This window comes from Triticum aestivum, chromosome 5B, assembly GCF_018294505.1.
Source record: "Triticum aestivum cultivar Chinese Spring chromosome 5B, IWGSC CS RefSeq v2.1, whole genome shotgun sequence".
In the NCBI taxonomy this organism is placed as follows: domain Eukaryota; kingdom Viridiplantae; phylum Streptophyta; class Magnoliopsida; order Poales; family Poaceae; genus Triticum; species Triticum aestivum.
Window position 1 is genome coordinate 572,355,750 of NC_057807.1, and position 16,209 is coordinate 572,371,958.

General features: G+C 49.0%; 1 protein-coding gene across 1 annotated transcript; it reads left to right on the forward strand.

Moving 5' to 3' along the window:
• The first annotated feature begins 5,460 nt into the window (after positions 1-5,460).
• On the forward strand, positions 5,461-10,911 carry LOC123115045 (uncharacterized). The gene is made up of 3 exons (XM_044536335.1): positions 5,461-5,679; positions 6,135-6,142; positions 10,746-10,911. The coding sequence occupies exons 1-3, from the start codon at positions 5,461-5,463 to the stop codon at positions 10,909-10,911; spliced, it is 393 nt and encodes a 130-aa protein (XP_044392270.1).
• Positions 10,912-16,209: the final 5,298 nt, after the last annotated feature.

Sequence of the window (16,209 nt, forward strand, 5' to 3'; positions counted from 1 at the left end):
AAAAAAATCCACACAGAACATAAGCTTAATATGTAAACTTTTCTATTGATCATTTTACAGCTTATGGTTTCTCGTGTGCACAACGAAAACCAACCTTCGGCATTCAAGGAATACTTCATCTTGGATGATTATGCTAAACGGTTAGAGAGGGTGCTAACAACCTGAAGCCTGCCAAATTTAGATGTTGTCCTTGCATCGATGAGATCTTGTGAAGCACCAATTTCTAATCCGCCGCATATGCAAGCGATTCACTGAGTACTAAATAAATATTGGTTCACCTCGGTGTGATATCTATCGGCCATTCTTTGTAAAAAAGTATATAATCGCCAAGGAAAACAACAACATATCTATATTACATGATACCCTTAACATGTGACTAGGTCAACAAGCACAAAGAAGAAAAACCATGAAATCAGCAACATGAGACCATGAAAATAAGAAATAAAAATAAAAATAAATGAAGGAGAACAATATGATATCTCCTTGGTAGCGCAAGTAGAACACTACCAAGAATATATGTCTCCAGTGGCGAAAGGCTAAAAAAATTGAAAGACAACAATATGGTATCTCCTACATAGTTTCAGTTAGAGCACTATCAAGCATATTTCCCTCCAGTGGCAGAGCCACCAGTGCCTCGAATAATCACCGCTCGGGCAACAGCGTCATGGAGATCATCTAGAATCATTGCAGATAGAAGCATAGAGAAGCCAAGTAATGCTGCTAGCAGCCAATTATGAGAAGTAGGATCAACTCTGAGCTCGCGTCCTCCATTGGAGGCATCTTCTCGGTCTTTTGTCACCGGATGAAGAAAAGAGGTGAAAGTTAAGGAAAAGGAATGAGGTACGTTGTGGGATGGACAAAAAAGAGGAGAGTATGTGGTTATTTTTATAGCCCGAATTCGGTGTACGATGGACGAAGTTTACCAGCACCCCTCGCTGGTGTTCAGGAGACGAATCTGCGATCAGTGCCGACATGGTACTGGTCCCTGAGGTGACTGCTCGCTCTATCGGTAGCGAGCACGCCTCACACTACCATGGTACTGCCCTAGATGCGCTATGCCCTAGATGGTACAAGTGGGAGGCGTGCAGGAAAGCATGCGAGCCTGGTATTCAGGAGGCGAATCTGCGAGCAGTGCCGAAAAGGTACTGGTCCGTGAGATGACTGCTCGCTGTATCGGTAGCAAGCACGCCTCACACTACCATGGTACTGCCCTAGATGCGCTATGCCCTAGATGGTACAAGTGGGAGGCGTGCAGGAAAGCACGCGAGCCTGGTATTCAGGAGGTGAATCTGCGAGCAGTGCCGAAAAGGTACTGCTCCGTGAGATGACTGCTTGCTGTATCAGTAGCAAGCACGCCTACTCTATGCGCTAGATAGCACAAATGAGAGACATGCAAGAAAGCGAGCGAGGGAGAAGTAGATGAGACTTGACGAAGAAGTTCATCGCCCCTTGTAATGTGAAATTTATTTACAATCATGATTAAAAAGACTTGTGCCTAGCCCAATTCTTTTGTGGATTTTGATATGTGTATGTATCTTTTTGATTTATGAATTGATCATCGAAGGGGGGGGGGTGCGTAATAATATGTTTTCCAGTGCTCGATCATCGGTGTTAATAAGGCGAACCTATGAGAAATATAGCAAAGACGCCTCGCACTACCGTGATACTGCCATAGATGCTCTATGCATTAAACGCCACAAGTGGGAGACTTGCCAAAAGTGTGCCACATAGAAGAGGGATCAGACACGAAAAAAAAAGCGTCTGACAATAAATCTTAGGTTCACCATATGAGATTAGGGGAGAGTTGCTCAGTGGAGTGTAGCAAGCAAAGATTTAAAATCTGAAAACAAATCGCTCTCTTTTGCATTTTCCAAGGATCTAGCTAGCAATTATTCAGTTGCCTTTCCAACAGGCATAGATACTAATTAATTTTATTTTTAAATAGAGGATGAGAATGGAGTATATATGGTCACTACAAGGAATACAGCGTATCAAATAGTTGTTCGTCATTTGTACTTACATCAAGTTTAAAAAGTTTTGCTATGTTTTAATTCTTTTCCATGAATTAAATTATATTCTCGATTTATTATGTAATTTTTCATTCGTAGTAATTATTTCAATTTAGGCTGGACCAAAAAGAAAACATCCCACTTTACTTCAAGTTTCTGTCCACTCAATATTTAACATTCTGATACAGCCCATACGGTCAACTTTTGTTGGCCCATATACACTATGCATGCATTTGAGTGGTGCACTATGTCATGATTTTTTTGCCACCTATCAATTTATATGATTACACTAGCTTACACTGTTTATCTTATCAATTGTATGTAGTACAAACCTATAGACGGGCGCGGCGTGCCGCCGCGTGAGATTTGCTAGTAGTTGACTAAGTAACAGCAAAACGTGCTTATCCATATGTGCCATTAGTTAGGCTCCACTTGCACATTGGCAGAAGCAAGGAAAGAGCGGCCGATATAGTGAGATATTAAGGTGTACGTAGGGAACCAGCTGGTGCCGATCTTTGCCTGTGATCAGAGATGAATTCCTCCGCGCAATTAGCTCCGACTTGGAAGTGATCAATGTCAATCCACACATGATCAATTATATGTATCATCGAAGTCACGAAATAGCAATTTAAGATGGCCTATTTGAAGACAAAAGCGCGCGGAGATTTGATCATAGTCCTCAGACAAATTAAATTGGACGACAAAAAGAGCTGGACGAAATGTTCTTCTTCTGTTCTCTTCCCGTGAGGGCAAATTAAACCAGGCGAGGAACACGTAGTTCACTGGTAAACGTAGAACCTGATGGAAATAGGAGTAGCTAGCATAGTGTAAACGGGCAAAAATATAGGCAACAAGGCATGTACTTGGTGGATGTGTCACCTGGCCGGCCGGTAAGCGGGGTACGTGAGTCCATTGTCCATGTGAGGCGAGAGCCAAGGTGCCCTGGGCCTCCCAAACGATATATAAACGAACCTACCACTGTCTGCACACAAGCGAAATTTGTGGCATGCCAACTGACAAAGCGCCCGGATGACTTCTCGGGTGCATTCTATCGTACTTGCTGGGATATCATTAAAGAGGATCTGCTCCTTGTCTTTCAGAGGCTGTTTAATCTTAATGCTCAATCACTGCACAAAATAAACGATGCATTAATTGTGCTGATCCCAAAGAAAAAGGATCCGGTGGGGATTGGAGACTACCGCCCAATCAGTCTAATACACAGCCTTATGAAGGTCATCATGAAAGTTCTTTCTAGGAGATTGTCCCCAAGGCTGCCTGCACTAATTTCTAAATACCAAAGCGCGTTCATCAGCGGGCGCTGCATACAAGAAAACTTCATCTATGTACCACACCTAGCGCAACACTTTCACCGAGCACATGTGCCCTCAGTATTGCTCAAACTTGACTTGGCAAAGGCTTTTGACTCGGTGTCCTGGCCGTGCATTCTGGACATCATGAGAGCTATGGGTTTTGGGGCTCGTTGGTGTGAATGGATTGCCCTAATCCTCTCCTCCTCCTCATTGATGGTCTTGGTTAATGGTGTGCCAACGGAACGAATCTGGCACAAGTGCGGGTTCAGGCAAGGCGACCCACTCTCACCGTTCCTATTTATCATCGCCATGGAGCCTTTGCACAGAATTTTTGACATGGCAAAAGAGCAAGGCATGCTCCCTAAGCTTCGCGGCCGAGCGGCCACAATGAGAACATCACTTTATGCGGATGACTTGGCCCTCTTTGTAAACCCAATACAAGACGACATGAGGATGGTGGGCTACATCTTAGAAACCTTCTAGAAAGTAACTGGCCTAAAGACCAATTATGCGAAGAGTGTCGCATTGCCAATACGGTGTGACAACTTGGACCTACAGGAGGTGTTGTCTCCACTAGGAGTACCCACTGCACGTTTCCTTGCACCTATCTTGGGATGATACTCTCCATCAAGAAGCTTCAGAAGATCCACTATCTCAATTTCATGTCAAAAGTTGACACAAGGATGGCCGGTTGGAAAGGAAAACTCATGTCAAAAGGAGATAGGTTACTTCTCGCAAAGGCCGTCCTACAACCCCTCCCAGTGCATATGCTATCATCTCAGAAACCCCCAAAATGGCTGCTCAAATGGCTCGATCAGCGCACACGGGCTTGGTTCTGGAACGCGAAGGATAAGTGCAATGGAGGGAACTGCAGAGTCAGATGGGATGTGGTATGCCGACCAAAGCAGCTAGGTGGGCTTGGCCTGCAGGACATGGAAAAATTTGCACGGGCTCTTAGGTTGAGATGGATTTGGATCAGATGGACCACATCAAAAATTCCAATCATTGGCGCATATGGCCCTTGCGATGATGAGGACTTCGCTGTCTTTGCAAGCGCCACGCGAGTTACCATCGGTGATGGCAAGACTGCGCTGTTCTAGAAAGATGCGTGGCTGGACGGCATGGCGCCACGGGATGTTGCGCCAGCATTGTTTGCTGCCTCTTCACGGAAAGGAAGAACTGTCTGCGATGCTCATTTATGGGATAATTGGCCGCATGATCTCGAGCGACAATGGCAAGATGAGATGACTGAAGAACTCATTCAGCTATCTGCATTATTGGAGCAAATCGTGCTAAACCCCTCTGTTAGTGACTCTATCACCTGGAAGCTGACCAACGATGGCTTATACACATCCAGCTCAGCCTACCACTTCCAGTTCGAGGGGATGGTCAAATCCGATATCTACAGCACAGTATGGCGAAGTTGGGCTCCTGCCAAATGCAAGCTTTTCCTCTGGATGGCCATGCAACACAAAATCCTCACTGCGGATGTGCTTCTAAGGAGAGGATGGGAGAATAATTATTTTTGTCCATTATGCATGCGTTGTCTAGAAACAGCCGTGCACCTTCTTTCTGAATGTTCTTGGTCTCGAAAGGTGTGGGAGGCCATTGCCACAATGGCAGGACAACGATCATTGTTGCCCTCGACATGGAGCATGGAAGCTACTTTCGTCGAGTGGCTACAGGGACTTAATAACCAATGCACCGATGCAACTCGAGCAAAAGGTGTGAAGGCGCTAGCAACTTTAACCTGTTGGGAAATTTGGCTAGAACGCAACAGAAGAATCTTCAACAAAAAGGAACAACTAGTGCTGACGATCATAAACCGAATCCGAGATGAAGCTGCAATATGGAAACTAGCAGGTTGCCCAATCCCGTTTGACCCAGGCTGAAATATTAGATGGTAATCCTATTTAGTTGCCTAGCAAAGCCGGTAACTGCTGTCTCCAGGTTTTTTGATTCTGTAACCTCGGGTCACTGACCTATCGTTGTACTTGGCCATCGGCCTTACTTCTGCTTAATGAAATCACAACAGCTCTCCTGCCGTCTTTAAAAAAAAAATTGTCTACACACACCACACAAAGGACAAAGCAGAGCCCACCGTGGTTTTCTAGGTAATAATCCAACTTTCAAAGTTAGAGATGGAGGTGGTGGAGCCGGCGGTGGTGGTGAGCTGCGAGTGCTGCGGCCCGGAGGAGGAGTGCACCGGCGAGTATATCGGCGGCGTGAGGGCTTACTTTGGGGGCTGGTGGCTGTGCGGGTTGTGCTCCAAGTCCATCAAGTATGATGCAGGCCGCAGCAAGCGCATCGAGTCCATGGGCGTGGAGGAGGCCGTGCGGGCGGACATGGCGTTCTGCCGTGTCAAGCAAACCTCGACGCCACTGGCTCCGGCGATCACCGGAGATGAAAACGAAAGTGGGTGCGAGAGAGAGAGACCTTTTGCGCTACCAACTACTTGCAAATTTTCTGCTTCTTCTCTTTATTCAGAGTTTGCAACTGAAAACCACAACGGAAACGCGGAGCTCGTGCGAGTAGTGGACACCGCCATCCTAGCGTCCCTGATCGTGCACTTGTGGACACCGCCATGGCGCCTTGATCGTGCACTTGTGCCATCCCATGATCGGGTCAGGGCACAGGTAAAACTTCTAACTAAACCGAGTCGCAGCTCAGGTTATCTCACGAAAAAGAAACTACTGACGAAACTGAAAAAATCGACACCTAAAACCCTAAACATGAACGTGAAGTTTACCCAACAATCACCCCCTAAACTAATCGTTCAGGGAGTCTCCTCGATCATGCCGATGCTTGTGCGTAGCTGCTGCAGTCGAACACGGCCGAGGGGCTTGGTGAGCATGTCTGCAAGCTGAACCTCTGTTGCAACATACTCGAGTTCAATCTTCTTCGCCTCCATGCAATCTCTGATGAAATGGTACCTGAGCTCGATGTTCTTCTATCTGTCGTGCATCACAGGATTCTTTGCAAGAGAAATTGCGGATTTGTTGTCGACCTTGAGTCTTACTGCCTTTTCTTCAACTTCTCTGAACTCACCGAGCAAGCGCGCGAGCCAGATTCTTTGGCAAGCCATTGTTGTTGCTGCGGCGTACTCTGATTCACAGTTGGAGAGTGCCACAATCTTCTGCTTCTACGACTACCAGGTTATCACCCCTCCTCCGAGCAAGAACAGGGTGCCGAAGGTGCTCTTGCGCGTGTCCACGTCGCCGCCTAGGTCACTGTCGCTGTACCCGATGAGTTCAGGCTCACCATCTCCTCTACCGTACTTGTTGCCCAGATGCAGAGTGCCGGCGATGTACCTCAAAATATGCTTGACGGCGGTCCGGTGCTCTTCAGTTGGTGCCTCCATGAAACGTGAAACGTACCCGGCCGAGAAGGTCAGGTCAGGGCGTGTGTGCACCAGGTAGCGCAGGTTGCCAACGACGCTGCAGTACTCCGGTTGCGTCCACTGGTGGCACTGTGCTCTCTTTTGATAGCTTGAAATGGGGCTCCATGGGGGTGTGATAGGGTTTGCAGCCAGCCATGCCACTCTTCTCCAGGAGTTTCCATGCATACGCGCTCTGTGTAATGACAATGCCATCCTCCCTCCGCTTCACTTCAATTCCAAGATAGAAACTCAGCAGGCCTAGATCAGACATCTTGAACAGCTTCTGCATCTCTCCTTTGAACTTGGTGATCTCCGCTGCGTCTGATACAATGATCACCAGGTCATCCATGTACACGCCCACGATGAGGCGTGTGGTCGTCGTGCCCCGCGCGTACACCGTGTGCTCTGACGGGCAGCGCGTGAACCCCAGCTTGCTCAAACAGGTGTCCAGCTTGGTGTTCCACGCCCTGGGAGTTTGCTTCAGAACGTATAGAGCCTTGTTCAGGTGTAGGACGAGGTGCTTCTTGCCGGCAACGACAAACCCTGGCGGTTGCTGCACATAGACTTCCTCCTGAAGTTCGCCGTGCAGGAATGCCAATTTGACGTCCATGTGATGAACGGCCCAGCCCGTGTTCGTCGCGAGCGCTAGCAGCACCCGTACTGACACGAGACGCGCCACTGGGGTGAACACCTCGTCGTAGTCGATGCCGTGCTGCTGTACATAGCCCTTCGCCATGAGCCGAGCCTTGTGCTTGAGCACATCCCAGCGTGCGTCCTTCTTTACCTTGTAGACCCACTTCAGGCCTATGGCACGGTGCCCTGGAGGGAGCGACGTGAGTTGCCATGTTTGATTGTCCTCGATCGAGCTCAGTTCTTCGATCATGGCTCCCTGCCAGCTCGCTTCTTGTTCTGCCTCAGTAAATGAGCCGGGCTCCTCAACTACCAGAAGATGGAGCTCCTCATCAGGATCATATGCCGGGCCGAAATCCAGCATGTTCTATAAGGTGCGGAATCGGTGCTCGCGCTTTGCGTCGTCTACCGCATCGAGAACATTGTTGTTGAATGGCGTCGGTGGAGACACGAGTTCCACCCCTCCTGGGCTGGCAGACGCTGGAGTGGATGGCGCTGGAGTTGACGGTGCTGCAGACAACGACGCTGAAGACACAAGTGGCGTGGGCGGAGGCGAGGTGGCCGCACCCCCCACATCTGTCGCCCCTGGAGCTCTCCTCACAAAGTGTTCGACCATGAACGTGTCGGCGCCACTGAACGTGTTTACGGCGCCATCTTCATTTGCCTAGTCCTAGTGTGCCCCTTCGTCGAACACGGCGTCGCACGTGATGTGCACGCGCCCAGTAGCTGGATCATAGGCCCTGTAGCCCTTTGTACCGTGCTCATAGCCGGCGAAGATCATCGGCCGACTGCGATCGTCGAGCTTCTTCAGTCCAGGGCGCGTGCCCTTCACATGCACGAAACAACCAAAGGTGCGCAGGAAATGCACATTCGGCTTGCGTCCATGCCACGCCTCGAATGGTGTCATGCCGTCCAGGCTATTGGTGGGCGCGCGGTTCAGCAGAAACACCGATGTCGTGACCGCTTCGCCCCAGAACTCGCTGGGGACGCGCTTGGCCTTCAGTAGACTCCGGGCCATGCCCACCACTATGCCATTTCGGTGCTCCACCACACCGTTCTGCTGTGGCGAGTACGAGGCGATGAGGTGGCGGCTAACACCTACTCGGCGTAGTATGCCGTGAATGAGCCGGATGTGAACTCTCCGCCGCAGTCCGTCCCAGCATCTTCAGCTTCCGCCCTGACTCTGACTCCGCATGGGCATGCACGCGCTTTATCGATAATGCGGCCTCGTCCTTCGATGCGAGCAGCACAAGCCACATGAACCTTGTGGCGTCGTCCACCAGCAGGAGGAAGTATTTCTTCCCGCTCGGTGTTGCCGGCGAGATTGGGCCGCAGAGGTCGCCGTGCACAAGCTCCAGCCGCTCCTGTGCTCAGTGCTTGGCACGTTGTGCGAAGGACGAGCGCCGCTGCTTGCAGGCCAGGCATGCGTCGCACAGCTAGTCCACCTGCTCGAGCACGGGCATGCCGTGCACCATTTCCTGGCGCGCCAGCTTACGCAGGGCGTCGAAGTTGAGATGCCCGTAGCGCGCGTGCCAGGTCCACGCCGTGTCGCCATCGCTGTGCGTTGCAAGTCACACTGGCTGCACGATTCATAAGGCAACATAATACAGACGATTCGGTGCTCCCTGTAGCTTGGCGAGAAGACGATGCTCCCGATCACGCACAGCGCAGCCTCTCTCATCGAGCTGGCCCAGGCTGATTCTGTGGGAGCGCGGCGGCGGGATGTAGTACACCCCGGTGATCGAGCGGTGCTCGCCGGTCTTGCATGCCAGCAAAATGGTTCCCCTACCGCAGATGTTGACGACGGAGCCGTCGCCAAATTTGACGGTGCCGCTGACGGCCGTGTTGAGCTCGGCGAAGACTGCGCGATCGCCGGTCATGTGGTTGGACGCGCCCGTGTCCAGATACCACACGCCGTTCCTAGCGCCGCCGCTCCCCTCATGCCCGAGGTGAACCTGAACAGCGTCCTCGATGAGGTGTACTGGCATGGCGTCCACGGCGTCAGAGTTGAGGTCGAATAGCCCGCAGGTTTGCACCATCAACAAGCTCTGCTCCTCATCCTCGCCGCCGACCTGGACGAGCTTTGCCTGCTCCTTGGGCCAGGCCTTGCACTCGCGTGCCCAGTGCCCCGCCTGTTTGCAGTAGCGCAGATATCCTTAGACTTTTCCCCGCTGCTGGTGCCGCGGCCGGCGTTCTGGTGACGGCCGCACCCTCTGCCGCGCCCACAGCCACGGCCGTTGCTGCCGGACGATCCATCTCCTTCCCGCAGTTTCAGGCGCGCGAACCACTCCTCCTCCGTGAGAAGAAGTTTTCCACTGCCATCATCGCCGGTGGGAGCGGCGTCCAGCTCGTACCTTTCCCCGGCGGCCTTCAGTCGCCCGATGAGCTCCTCGAGCGCCAGAGTGTTGAGGTCGACCAGTGTCTCGATCGCACACGCCATCTACGAGTAGGCCTTGGGGACGATCGAGAAAAATTTGCGGACGACGGCGGGCTCGCCGATCTTGTCACCAAGCAGCTCAAGCTGAGTCACTAGAGAGGATAGGCGCATACCGAAATCGTCAATGCTCTCGCCTCGTTGAATTTGATCGCCTTGTACTAGCGACGCAGAGACGTCGCCTTGGCCTCACGGACGCCCGCCACACCCAGCCGCATCGTTTTGATCGTGCCCCAGGCGTCGTTCGCCGTGGCCTTGACGGCAAGCGTGGACACCATCTCCGGCGGCACCGATCGCAGCAGGCACTCCATTGCCGTGCGATCTGTTTCTCGCTCTGTGTTCCCGTCTTTGACGGCGACCCAGAGCTGGCGCACCTCCAGCATGACTTGCATCAGGAGGGCCCAGTCGGCGTAGTTTGTGCGCATCAGCATGGGCAAGGCCCCGCAGGTGTCGCGAACGACGCGCTGGTGTACGACCATGGCGCCACCGCCATTGTTCCCTGAATCCACCACACTCTTCCCGGGGCTGTCAGGTCCTGCCATCTCCACACGTGACCGAGCGAACCAGCTCTGATGCCAATTGTCAGGCAGACCTCGGCGCCACTGGCTCCGGCGATCACCAGAGATGAATACGAAAGTGGGTGCGAGAGAGGGAGAGACCTTTTGCGGTGCGAACTACTTGCAGCTTTTCTGCTTCTTCTCTTTATTTAGAGTTTGCAACTGAAAACCACAACGGAAACGCGGAGCTCGTGCAAGTAGTGGACACCGCCATCCCAGCGTCCCTCGTGCTTCGGCCGCCATGGCACCTTGACCGTGCACTCGTGCCATCCCACGATCGGGTCAGGGCGCCGCTAAAACCTCTAACTAAACCGAGTCGCAGCTCGGGTTATATGACGAAAAAGAAACTATTGACGAAACTGAAAAAATCGACACCTAAAACCCTAAACCTGAACTTGAAGTTTACCCAACATGCCGCATCTTCAGGCGCGGCGGCCCCGCGGAGCGCGTGGCCGAGGGCATATGCCAGATGCTTAGGCGCACCGCATGCGAGAAGCAGCTGGCAACCTCATCGTCCTCGTCGCGGCAGACAGCCCCGGCCACGGTGGCGTCAGAGTCCGGGCACCACCGCACCTCGGTGCCGTCCGCCTGAGTTGATGTCTGCTTCTTGCGACGAGGTGATGCTTCGGACATACGTCTTCCACGCCACAAGCTAGCTAGCTATGCCTATATGCATGTGATATGTAGTACATATTTTGTTTTGAATCTATTCCGGAAAATACACACAAGTGTTTGATGGAGTACTATATACGAGGTTAAAGATCAATTAATCTTCACATGAGGATCTTGATCTACCCAACGACCGAGCAGCTGTTCTTGGCCCAAATCCTTTCGAGGTGTAATAATATACCGACTGGTGCAGTGCACATTCGATCGATCTGCTTGAAAGTTCTTTCCTCTTCCGTCAGAATGATCTTGCACTTGTTCTTTTGAGTTTTTTTATTTGTTTCTTTGCGCACCGGCTTCAGTTTTCGACCCGATCGACGAGACGAGGCCATGGCCGGGCCCGTCGGCTTCGTCGTATGTTGCTTTCGCTATCCTCGCCCTCAACACACGTGCAGAAACATGAGAGGTTGATACTGCTAGTGCATGCTCACCCATGGAGAATTTTGTTTAGATAATGGATGGAAGAAAACTTCTCCCGTGGAGAATCAAATGCGAGTCACCCGAAAATTTGTATCCACTGCAAGTTTGTCTGATAGACGTACGTCCTGAGTACAAAAGCTCTGGCATGCTTGACACCAAGCTAACTACTCCATCCGTTCAATAATGTAAGACGATTATGATAATACTGTAGTGTCAAAAAAAACGTCTTACATCATGGGACGGAGGGAGTACTTTTCTCACGGGTGCCAATCTAATAAGTACTCCACTTAGCTTTCCTTCTGTGTCCCAGAAAAACTGCACAGTGCACACATGTATACATGAGCTCTTTTACAGTGATTGGGGCAGTACTCAGAGTGCTGCCGAGCACCGGCCCCTCTAATTTTTGTTAGCCGTCCGATTTCAGAGGATTAAAAATAATTAGATTAAAATAATTAGATTTAATTTGTTAATCCAAGAAGGGCATAACGATCCAGGATGAAATATTTTTTTCTACCGATCACCTGCACGACCAGAACCATGTCTAATCGATCCAGGTCGAGGTCAAGACCTTGTCCTCGCCCCCTTCACTGTCCCCGTCGTGCATGGCGAGAGGAATCAATTCACCGTCCTCGTCCTCGTCCTCCTCTCCTTCACTGTCCTCGACGTGACCGGCAACAAGAAGAAGAATAAGGCACCACATCCGCACCGGCGGAATCGGTGGCGACACTATTAATCTGGAGGAACTTGATGCCGACCAATCCCGTCTCTTCCCGTCTGCCATCCTAAGGTATGAATTGACTTGACTCAGATTCGTAGCCTCCTCTTCCTACTTAGTTTTGTCATCATCAATTTAGGTTTCCGTAGTGCATGCAAAATAATTTAGGTTTTTTCGTCATCGATGCTTAGTTTAGTAGTTTTTCAACGTTGATGCTCGGTTGGCCTCACATGTACAATGACCAAAGTTCAATATTCCACACAAGATTTCATACTGCCTTTTCATGCACTTGTTTTTGCGTGTGAGCTATTTTTCATCTACAACATGGATAAACAACAACTGTGCATTTTGTATGTTATATGCAGGAAGATATGGCGGATATAAGTGATGGGTGTATGTTTGAGCACTATCATATTGCTAACAGGATATTTCATAGTGAGGATGAAGATTATAGATTCTATAACAAATATGCTCTTTAGAAAGGTTTAAGTGTGCGGAGAAGCTATATTGAGTGGGATGGATCCAACAATCATATAATTTTGAGGAAAATTGCTTGCAGTCGTGAAGGGGTGAAGAGAAGCGCATGCAGAGGAAGATGGAAGATAGAAAGAGGAGGCCACGTAATATAACTCGTGTTAGGTGTAAAGCTAAATTGGTCATTGCAAGATAGGAGTAAATAGGTCGATGGTTTGTGAAGGATTTAATCGATGAACACAACCATCCTCTAGCCCCACGGGACCTTTCGTGTCTTTTATGTTCACGCAGAAGAATTAGCGATGAGCGGAAAGCAGACATTGCAGACATGAAAAAATGTGTGATCCGCGAACACCATATTTTAGATGTTTTGTGCATGCAATACGGTGGATATGATCAGGTTGGATGCATGAGGAGGGACATTTACAATTTCTGCCATGCTAGTAAGCAGGAATCAATCGCAACCGGTGATGCTCAAATGATGATCAGTCACATGATGGCGCAGCGAGAGTAGGATCCAGATTTTTTTCTTCAAGTACTTGCTTGATGAACTTGGCTGTCTAAAGGGACTGTTCTGGTCTGATAGTCAATCCCAACTTGACTACGAGGCTTTCAGAGACGTTATTGTTTTTGATAGCACATACAGAACCAATAAGTACAATATGCCATTTGTGTCGTTTGTTAGGTTGAATCACCACCACAACACTATTATTTTCGGATGTGGTATCATTTATCATGAAACAAGCCATGAATACAAGTGGATGTTGCGGAGCTTTTCTGATGCCATGGGACAGAAGAATCCGATATCTGTGATCACAGACGGGGACCCTGCAATGCAGAGTGCAATCAGGGTGGTCTGGCCTGACTCAAACCCCATGTTGTGTATATGGAACATTCAGTAGAACATTGTATGTCATCTGCATGATGACGCGGTAAAGGAGGAACTCAAATATTTCATATATGATTAATCTTCCATTGAAGAGTATGAGAGAAAATGGATAAAATTCTTACAACAGAATAAAGTAACCAGTGAGGAGTCCAAGCTGTATCAGATGAGAAAGTTGTGGTGTTCTCCATATCTTGAAGGGTGTTGTTTCCTAGGTTTGAGTAGTAATCAGCAGAATGAGAGCTTGAACTCTGTGTTACATACGCATCTTGAGGGTAAAATGATGTTGTTTCAAATGCTAAAGCACTATGAGTGATGCCTTGCGTCGTGACACTTGAACGAGTCTCTCCAAGACATCGAGGCCTTGAAGTCGATTTCATTTAGAGAGGAAAATGCTTCAGTTATTGAGAAACATGCCACAAAAGTTTTCACTCCTACTGTATTTAAATTGGTTTTATAGAGCATAAATATTGTCAACCAATATATGACCACAGAGGTACTAGGCGCATCAGATGTTACCACCTATGTTCTGTCTAAGAAGGAAAGAATGGATAAAAAGTTCAAAGTGCACAACGAGGAGCAGGAAGGTCTTTTGCACATAATCAGTTGTTCTTGCCATAAGGTGGAATGCGCAGGCATACCATGCTCTCACATTTTTACACATTGGTAATTTTACAAGATGAAAGACTACCCAGGTGTTGTGTTCCCACTAGGTGGACAATGAGTGCAAAATTTACATAAACACTTTCAAGAAAGAGCGAGAGATGTATGACTATTCGGCAAGCCTGCAGAGGTACCGTAGTTGCGGAATTTTAGGTACACAACATGTTTCAAGGAATATGCCACTCCGATGAGCCGTATCAGCGTCTAAAGATGGTTTTGGATGCACAAGATGATATCAAGGAATGAACTATTGAACAAGCTGACAGCAAGGAATCAACTAACGCTCACAGCACCAACATTAGGTTTGGCCCGCTGATGCTGCAATCGGCAAACCTTGATGATGAAGGTTTGGATAAGGTTCTGGATCCCGTGCATGTGCCAGGCCGAGGTGCACCAAAGAAAAGGCTACACGCAAAGATGACGAATACCAGATCAGACGGTAAATGTGGCTTTTGCAAGGGGCCACGTCACAATCGACGTAAATGCATCCAATTGTTAGAGGTAGCAAATATGTCCAAATTTAATTTTGGATGTGTTTTACTCATTAATAGAGTGCATGACATTAATTAGATTCTTCTGTGTAGGATCTCGAAGCTGAACTCTGATAGATACGACTTTGTGCACATGGTCGGGGTGTATGGAATCGACGATGAACCTGATAGTGTGTGCCATGTTGTATGTTTAGTATCGTGTGACATGGTGTTTAAAATCGACTTCATCTTGTTAGTTATTTAGTGACTTGTGGATTTTTTTTATGTATTACTCAGCGAATTGGTGCTCCACTGCCTTGTAACCGTATGACTTCGAGATCTTTGGTTTGCATTTTCTATGTGACCTTTTGATACGTCTCCGTCGTATCTATAAATTTTTATTGTTTCATGCTAATATTATACAAAGTTCATATACTTTTGGCAACTTTTTATACTATTTTTGGGACTAACATACCGATCGAGTGCCCAGTGCTAGTTCCTGTTTGTTGCATGTTTTTTGTTGCGCAGAAAATCCATATCAAACAAAGTCCAAACGCGATAAAATCTTACGGAGATTTTTCTGGAATATATGTGATTTTTGAGAAAAAGAATCAATGCGAGACGATGCCCGAGGGGCCCACAAGGCATAGGGGCGTGCCCCAGGGGGTAGGGAGTGCCCTGGACCCTTGTGGCTACCTCGTGAGGCGGTTGGTGCCCTTCTTTCACCGCAAGTTAGCTAATTTCCGGCTAAAAATTGTGTTAAAATTTCAACCCAATCGGAGTTACGGATCTCCGAGAATTTAAGAAACGGTGAAAGGCCAGAAACACAAAACGCAGAAACAGAAGGAAACAGAGAGAGCGATCCAATCTCGGAGGGGCTCCCTCCCCTCCACCACCATGGAGGCCAAGGACCAGAGGGGAAACCCTCCTCCCATCTAGGGGGGAGGTCAAGGAAGAAGAAGGAGGGGTGCTCTCTCCCCCTCTCTCCCAGTGGCGCTGGAACGCCGTCGGGGCAATCATCGTCTGACGGCGATCTACACCAACACCTCCGTCATCTTCCCCAACATCTTCCTCAACCCGCTGTACGCTCTACTTGAACATGATGCTTTATGCTTCATATTATTATTCAATGATGTGTTGCCATCCTATGATGCTTGAGTAGATTTTTGTTGTCCTATTGGTGATTGGTGAATTGCTATGATTAGTTTAATTTTCTTATGGTTATGTTGCTGTCCTTTGGTGCCCATCATATGAGCGCGTGTGTGGATCACACCATAGGGTTAGTTGTATGTTGATAGGACTATGTATTGGAGGGCAAGGGTGATAGCAGCTTCAGCCTAGCATAGAAATTGATGGATACGAGATTGAAGGGGGGCTAATATATATTAGGATTTTTTACATCTGTGCCCATGGTTCCTTAGCTCTACTCATTCATCTCCACACTCTTAAGTTTTGCTCAGTTTTCCCCACTCCCTTGCCCGAAACCCTCAGAACAAGTCACAACGAACGTTGTTGTTGGGTCAGTGCTTTGACCGTTAACTCCGACGAGTGGAGCTGCGTTGGGCGGTGTCGTTGTTCGACCGTTGGGCTGTGGTT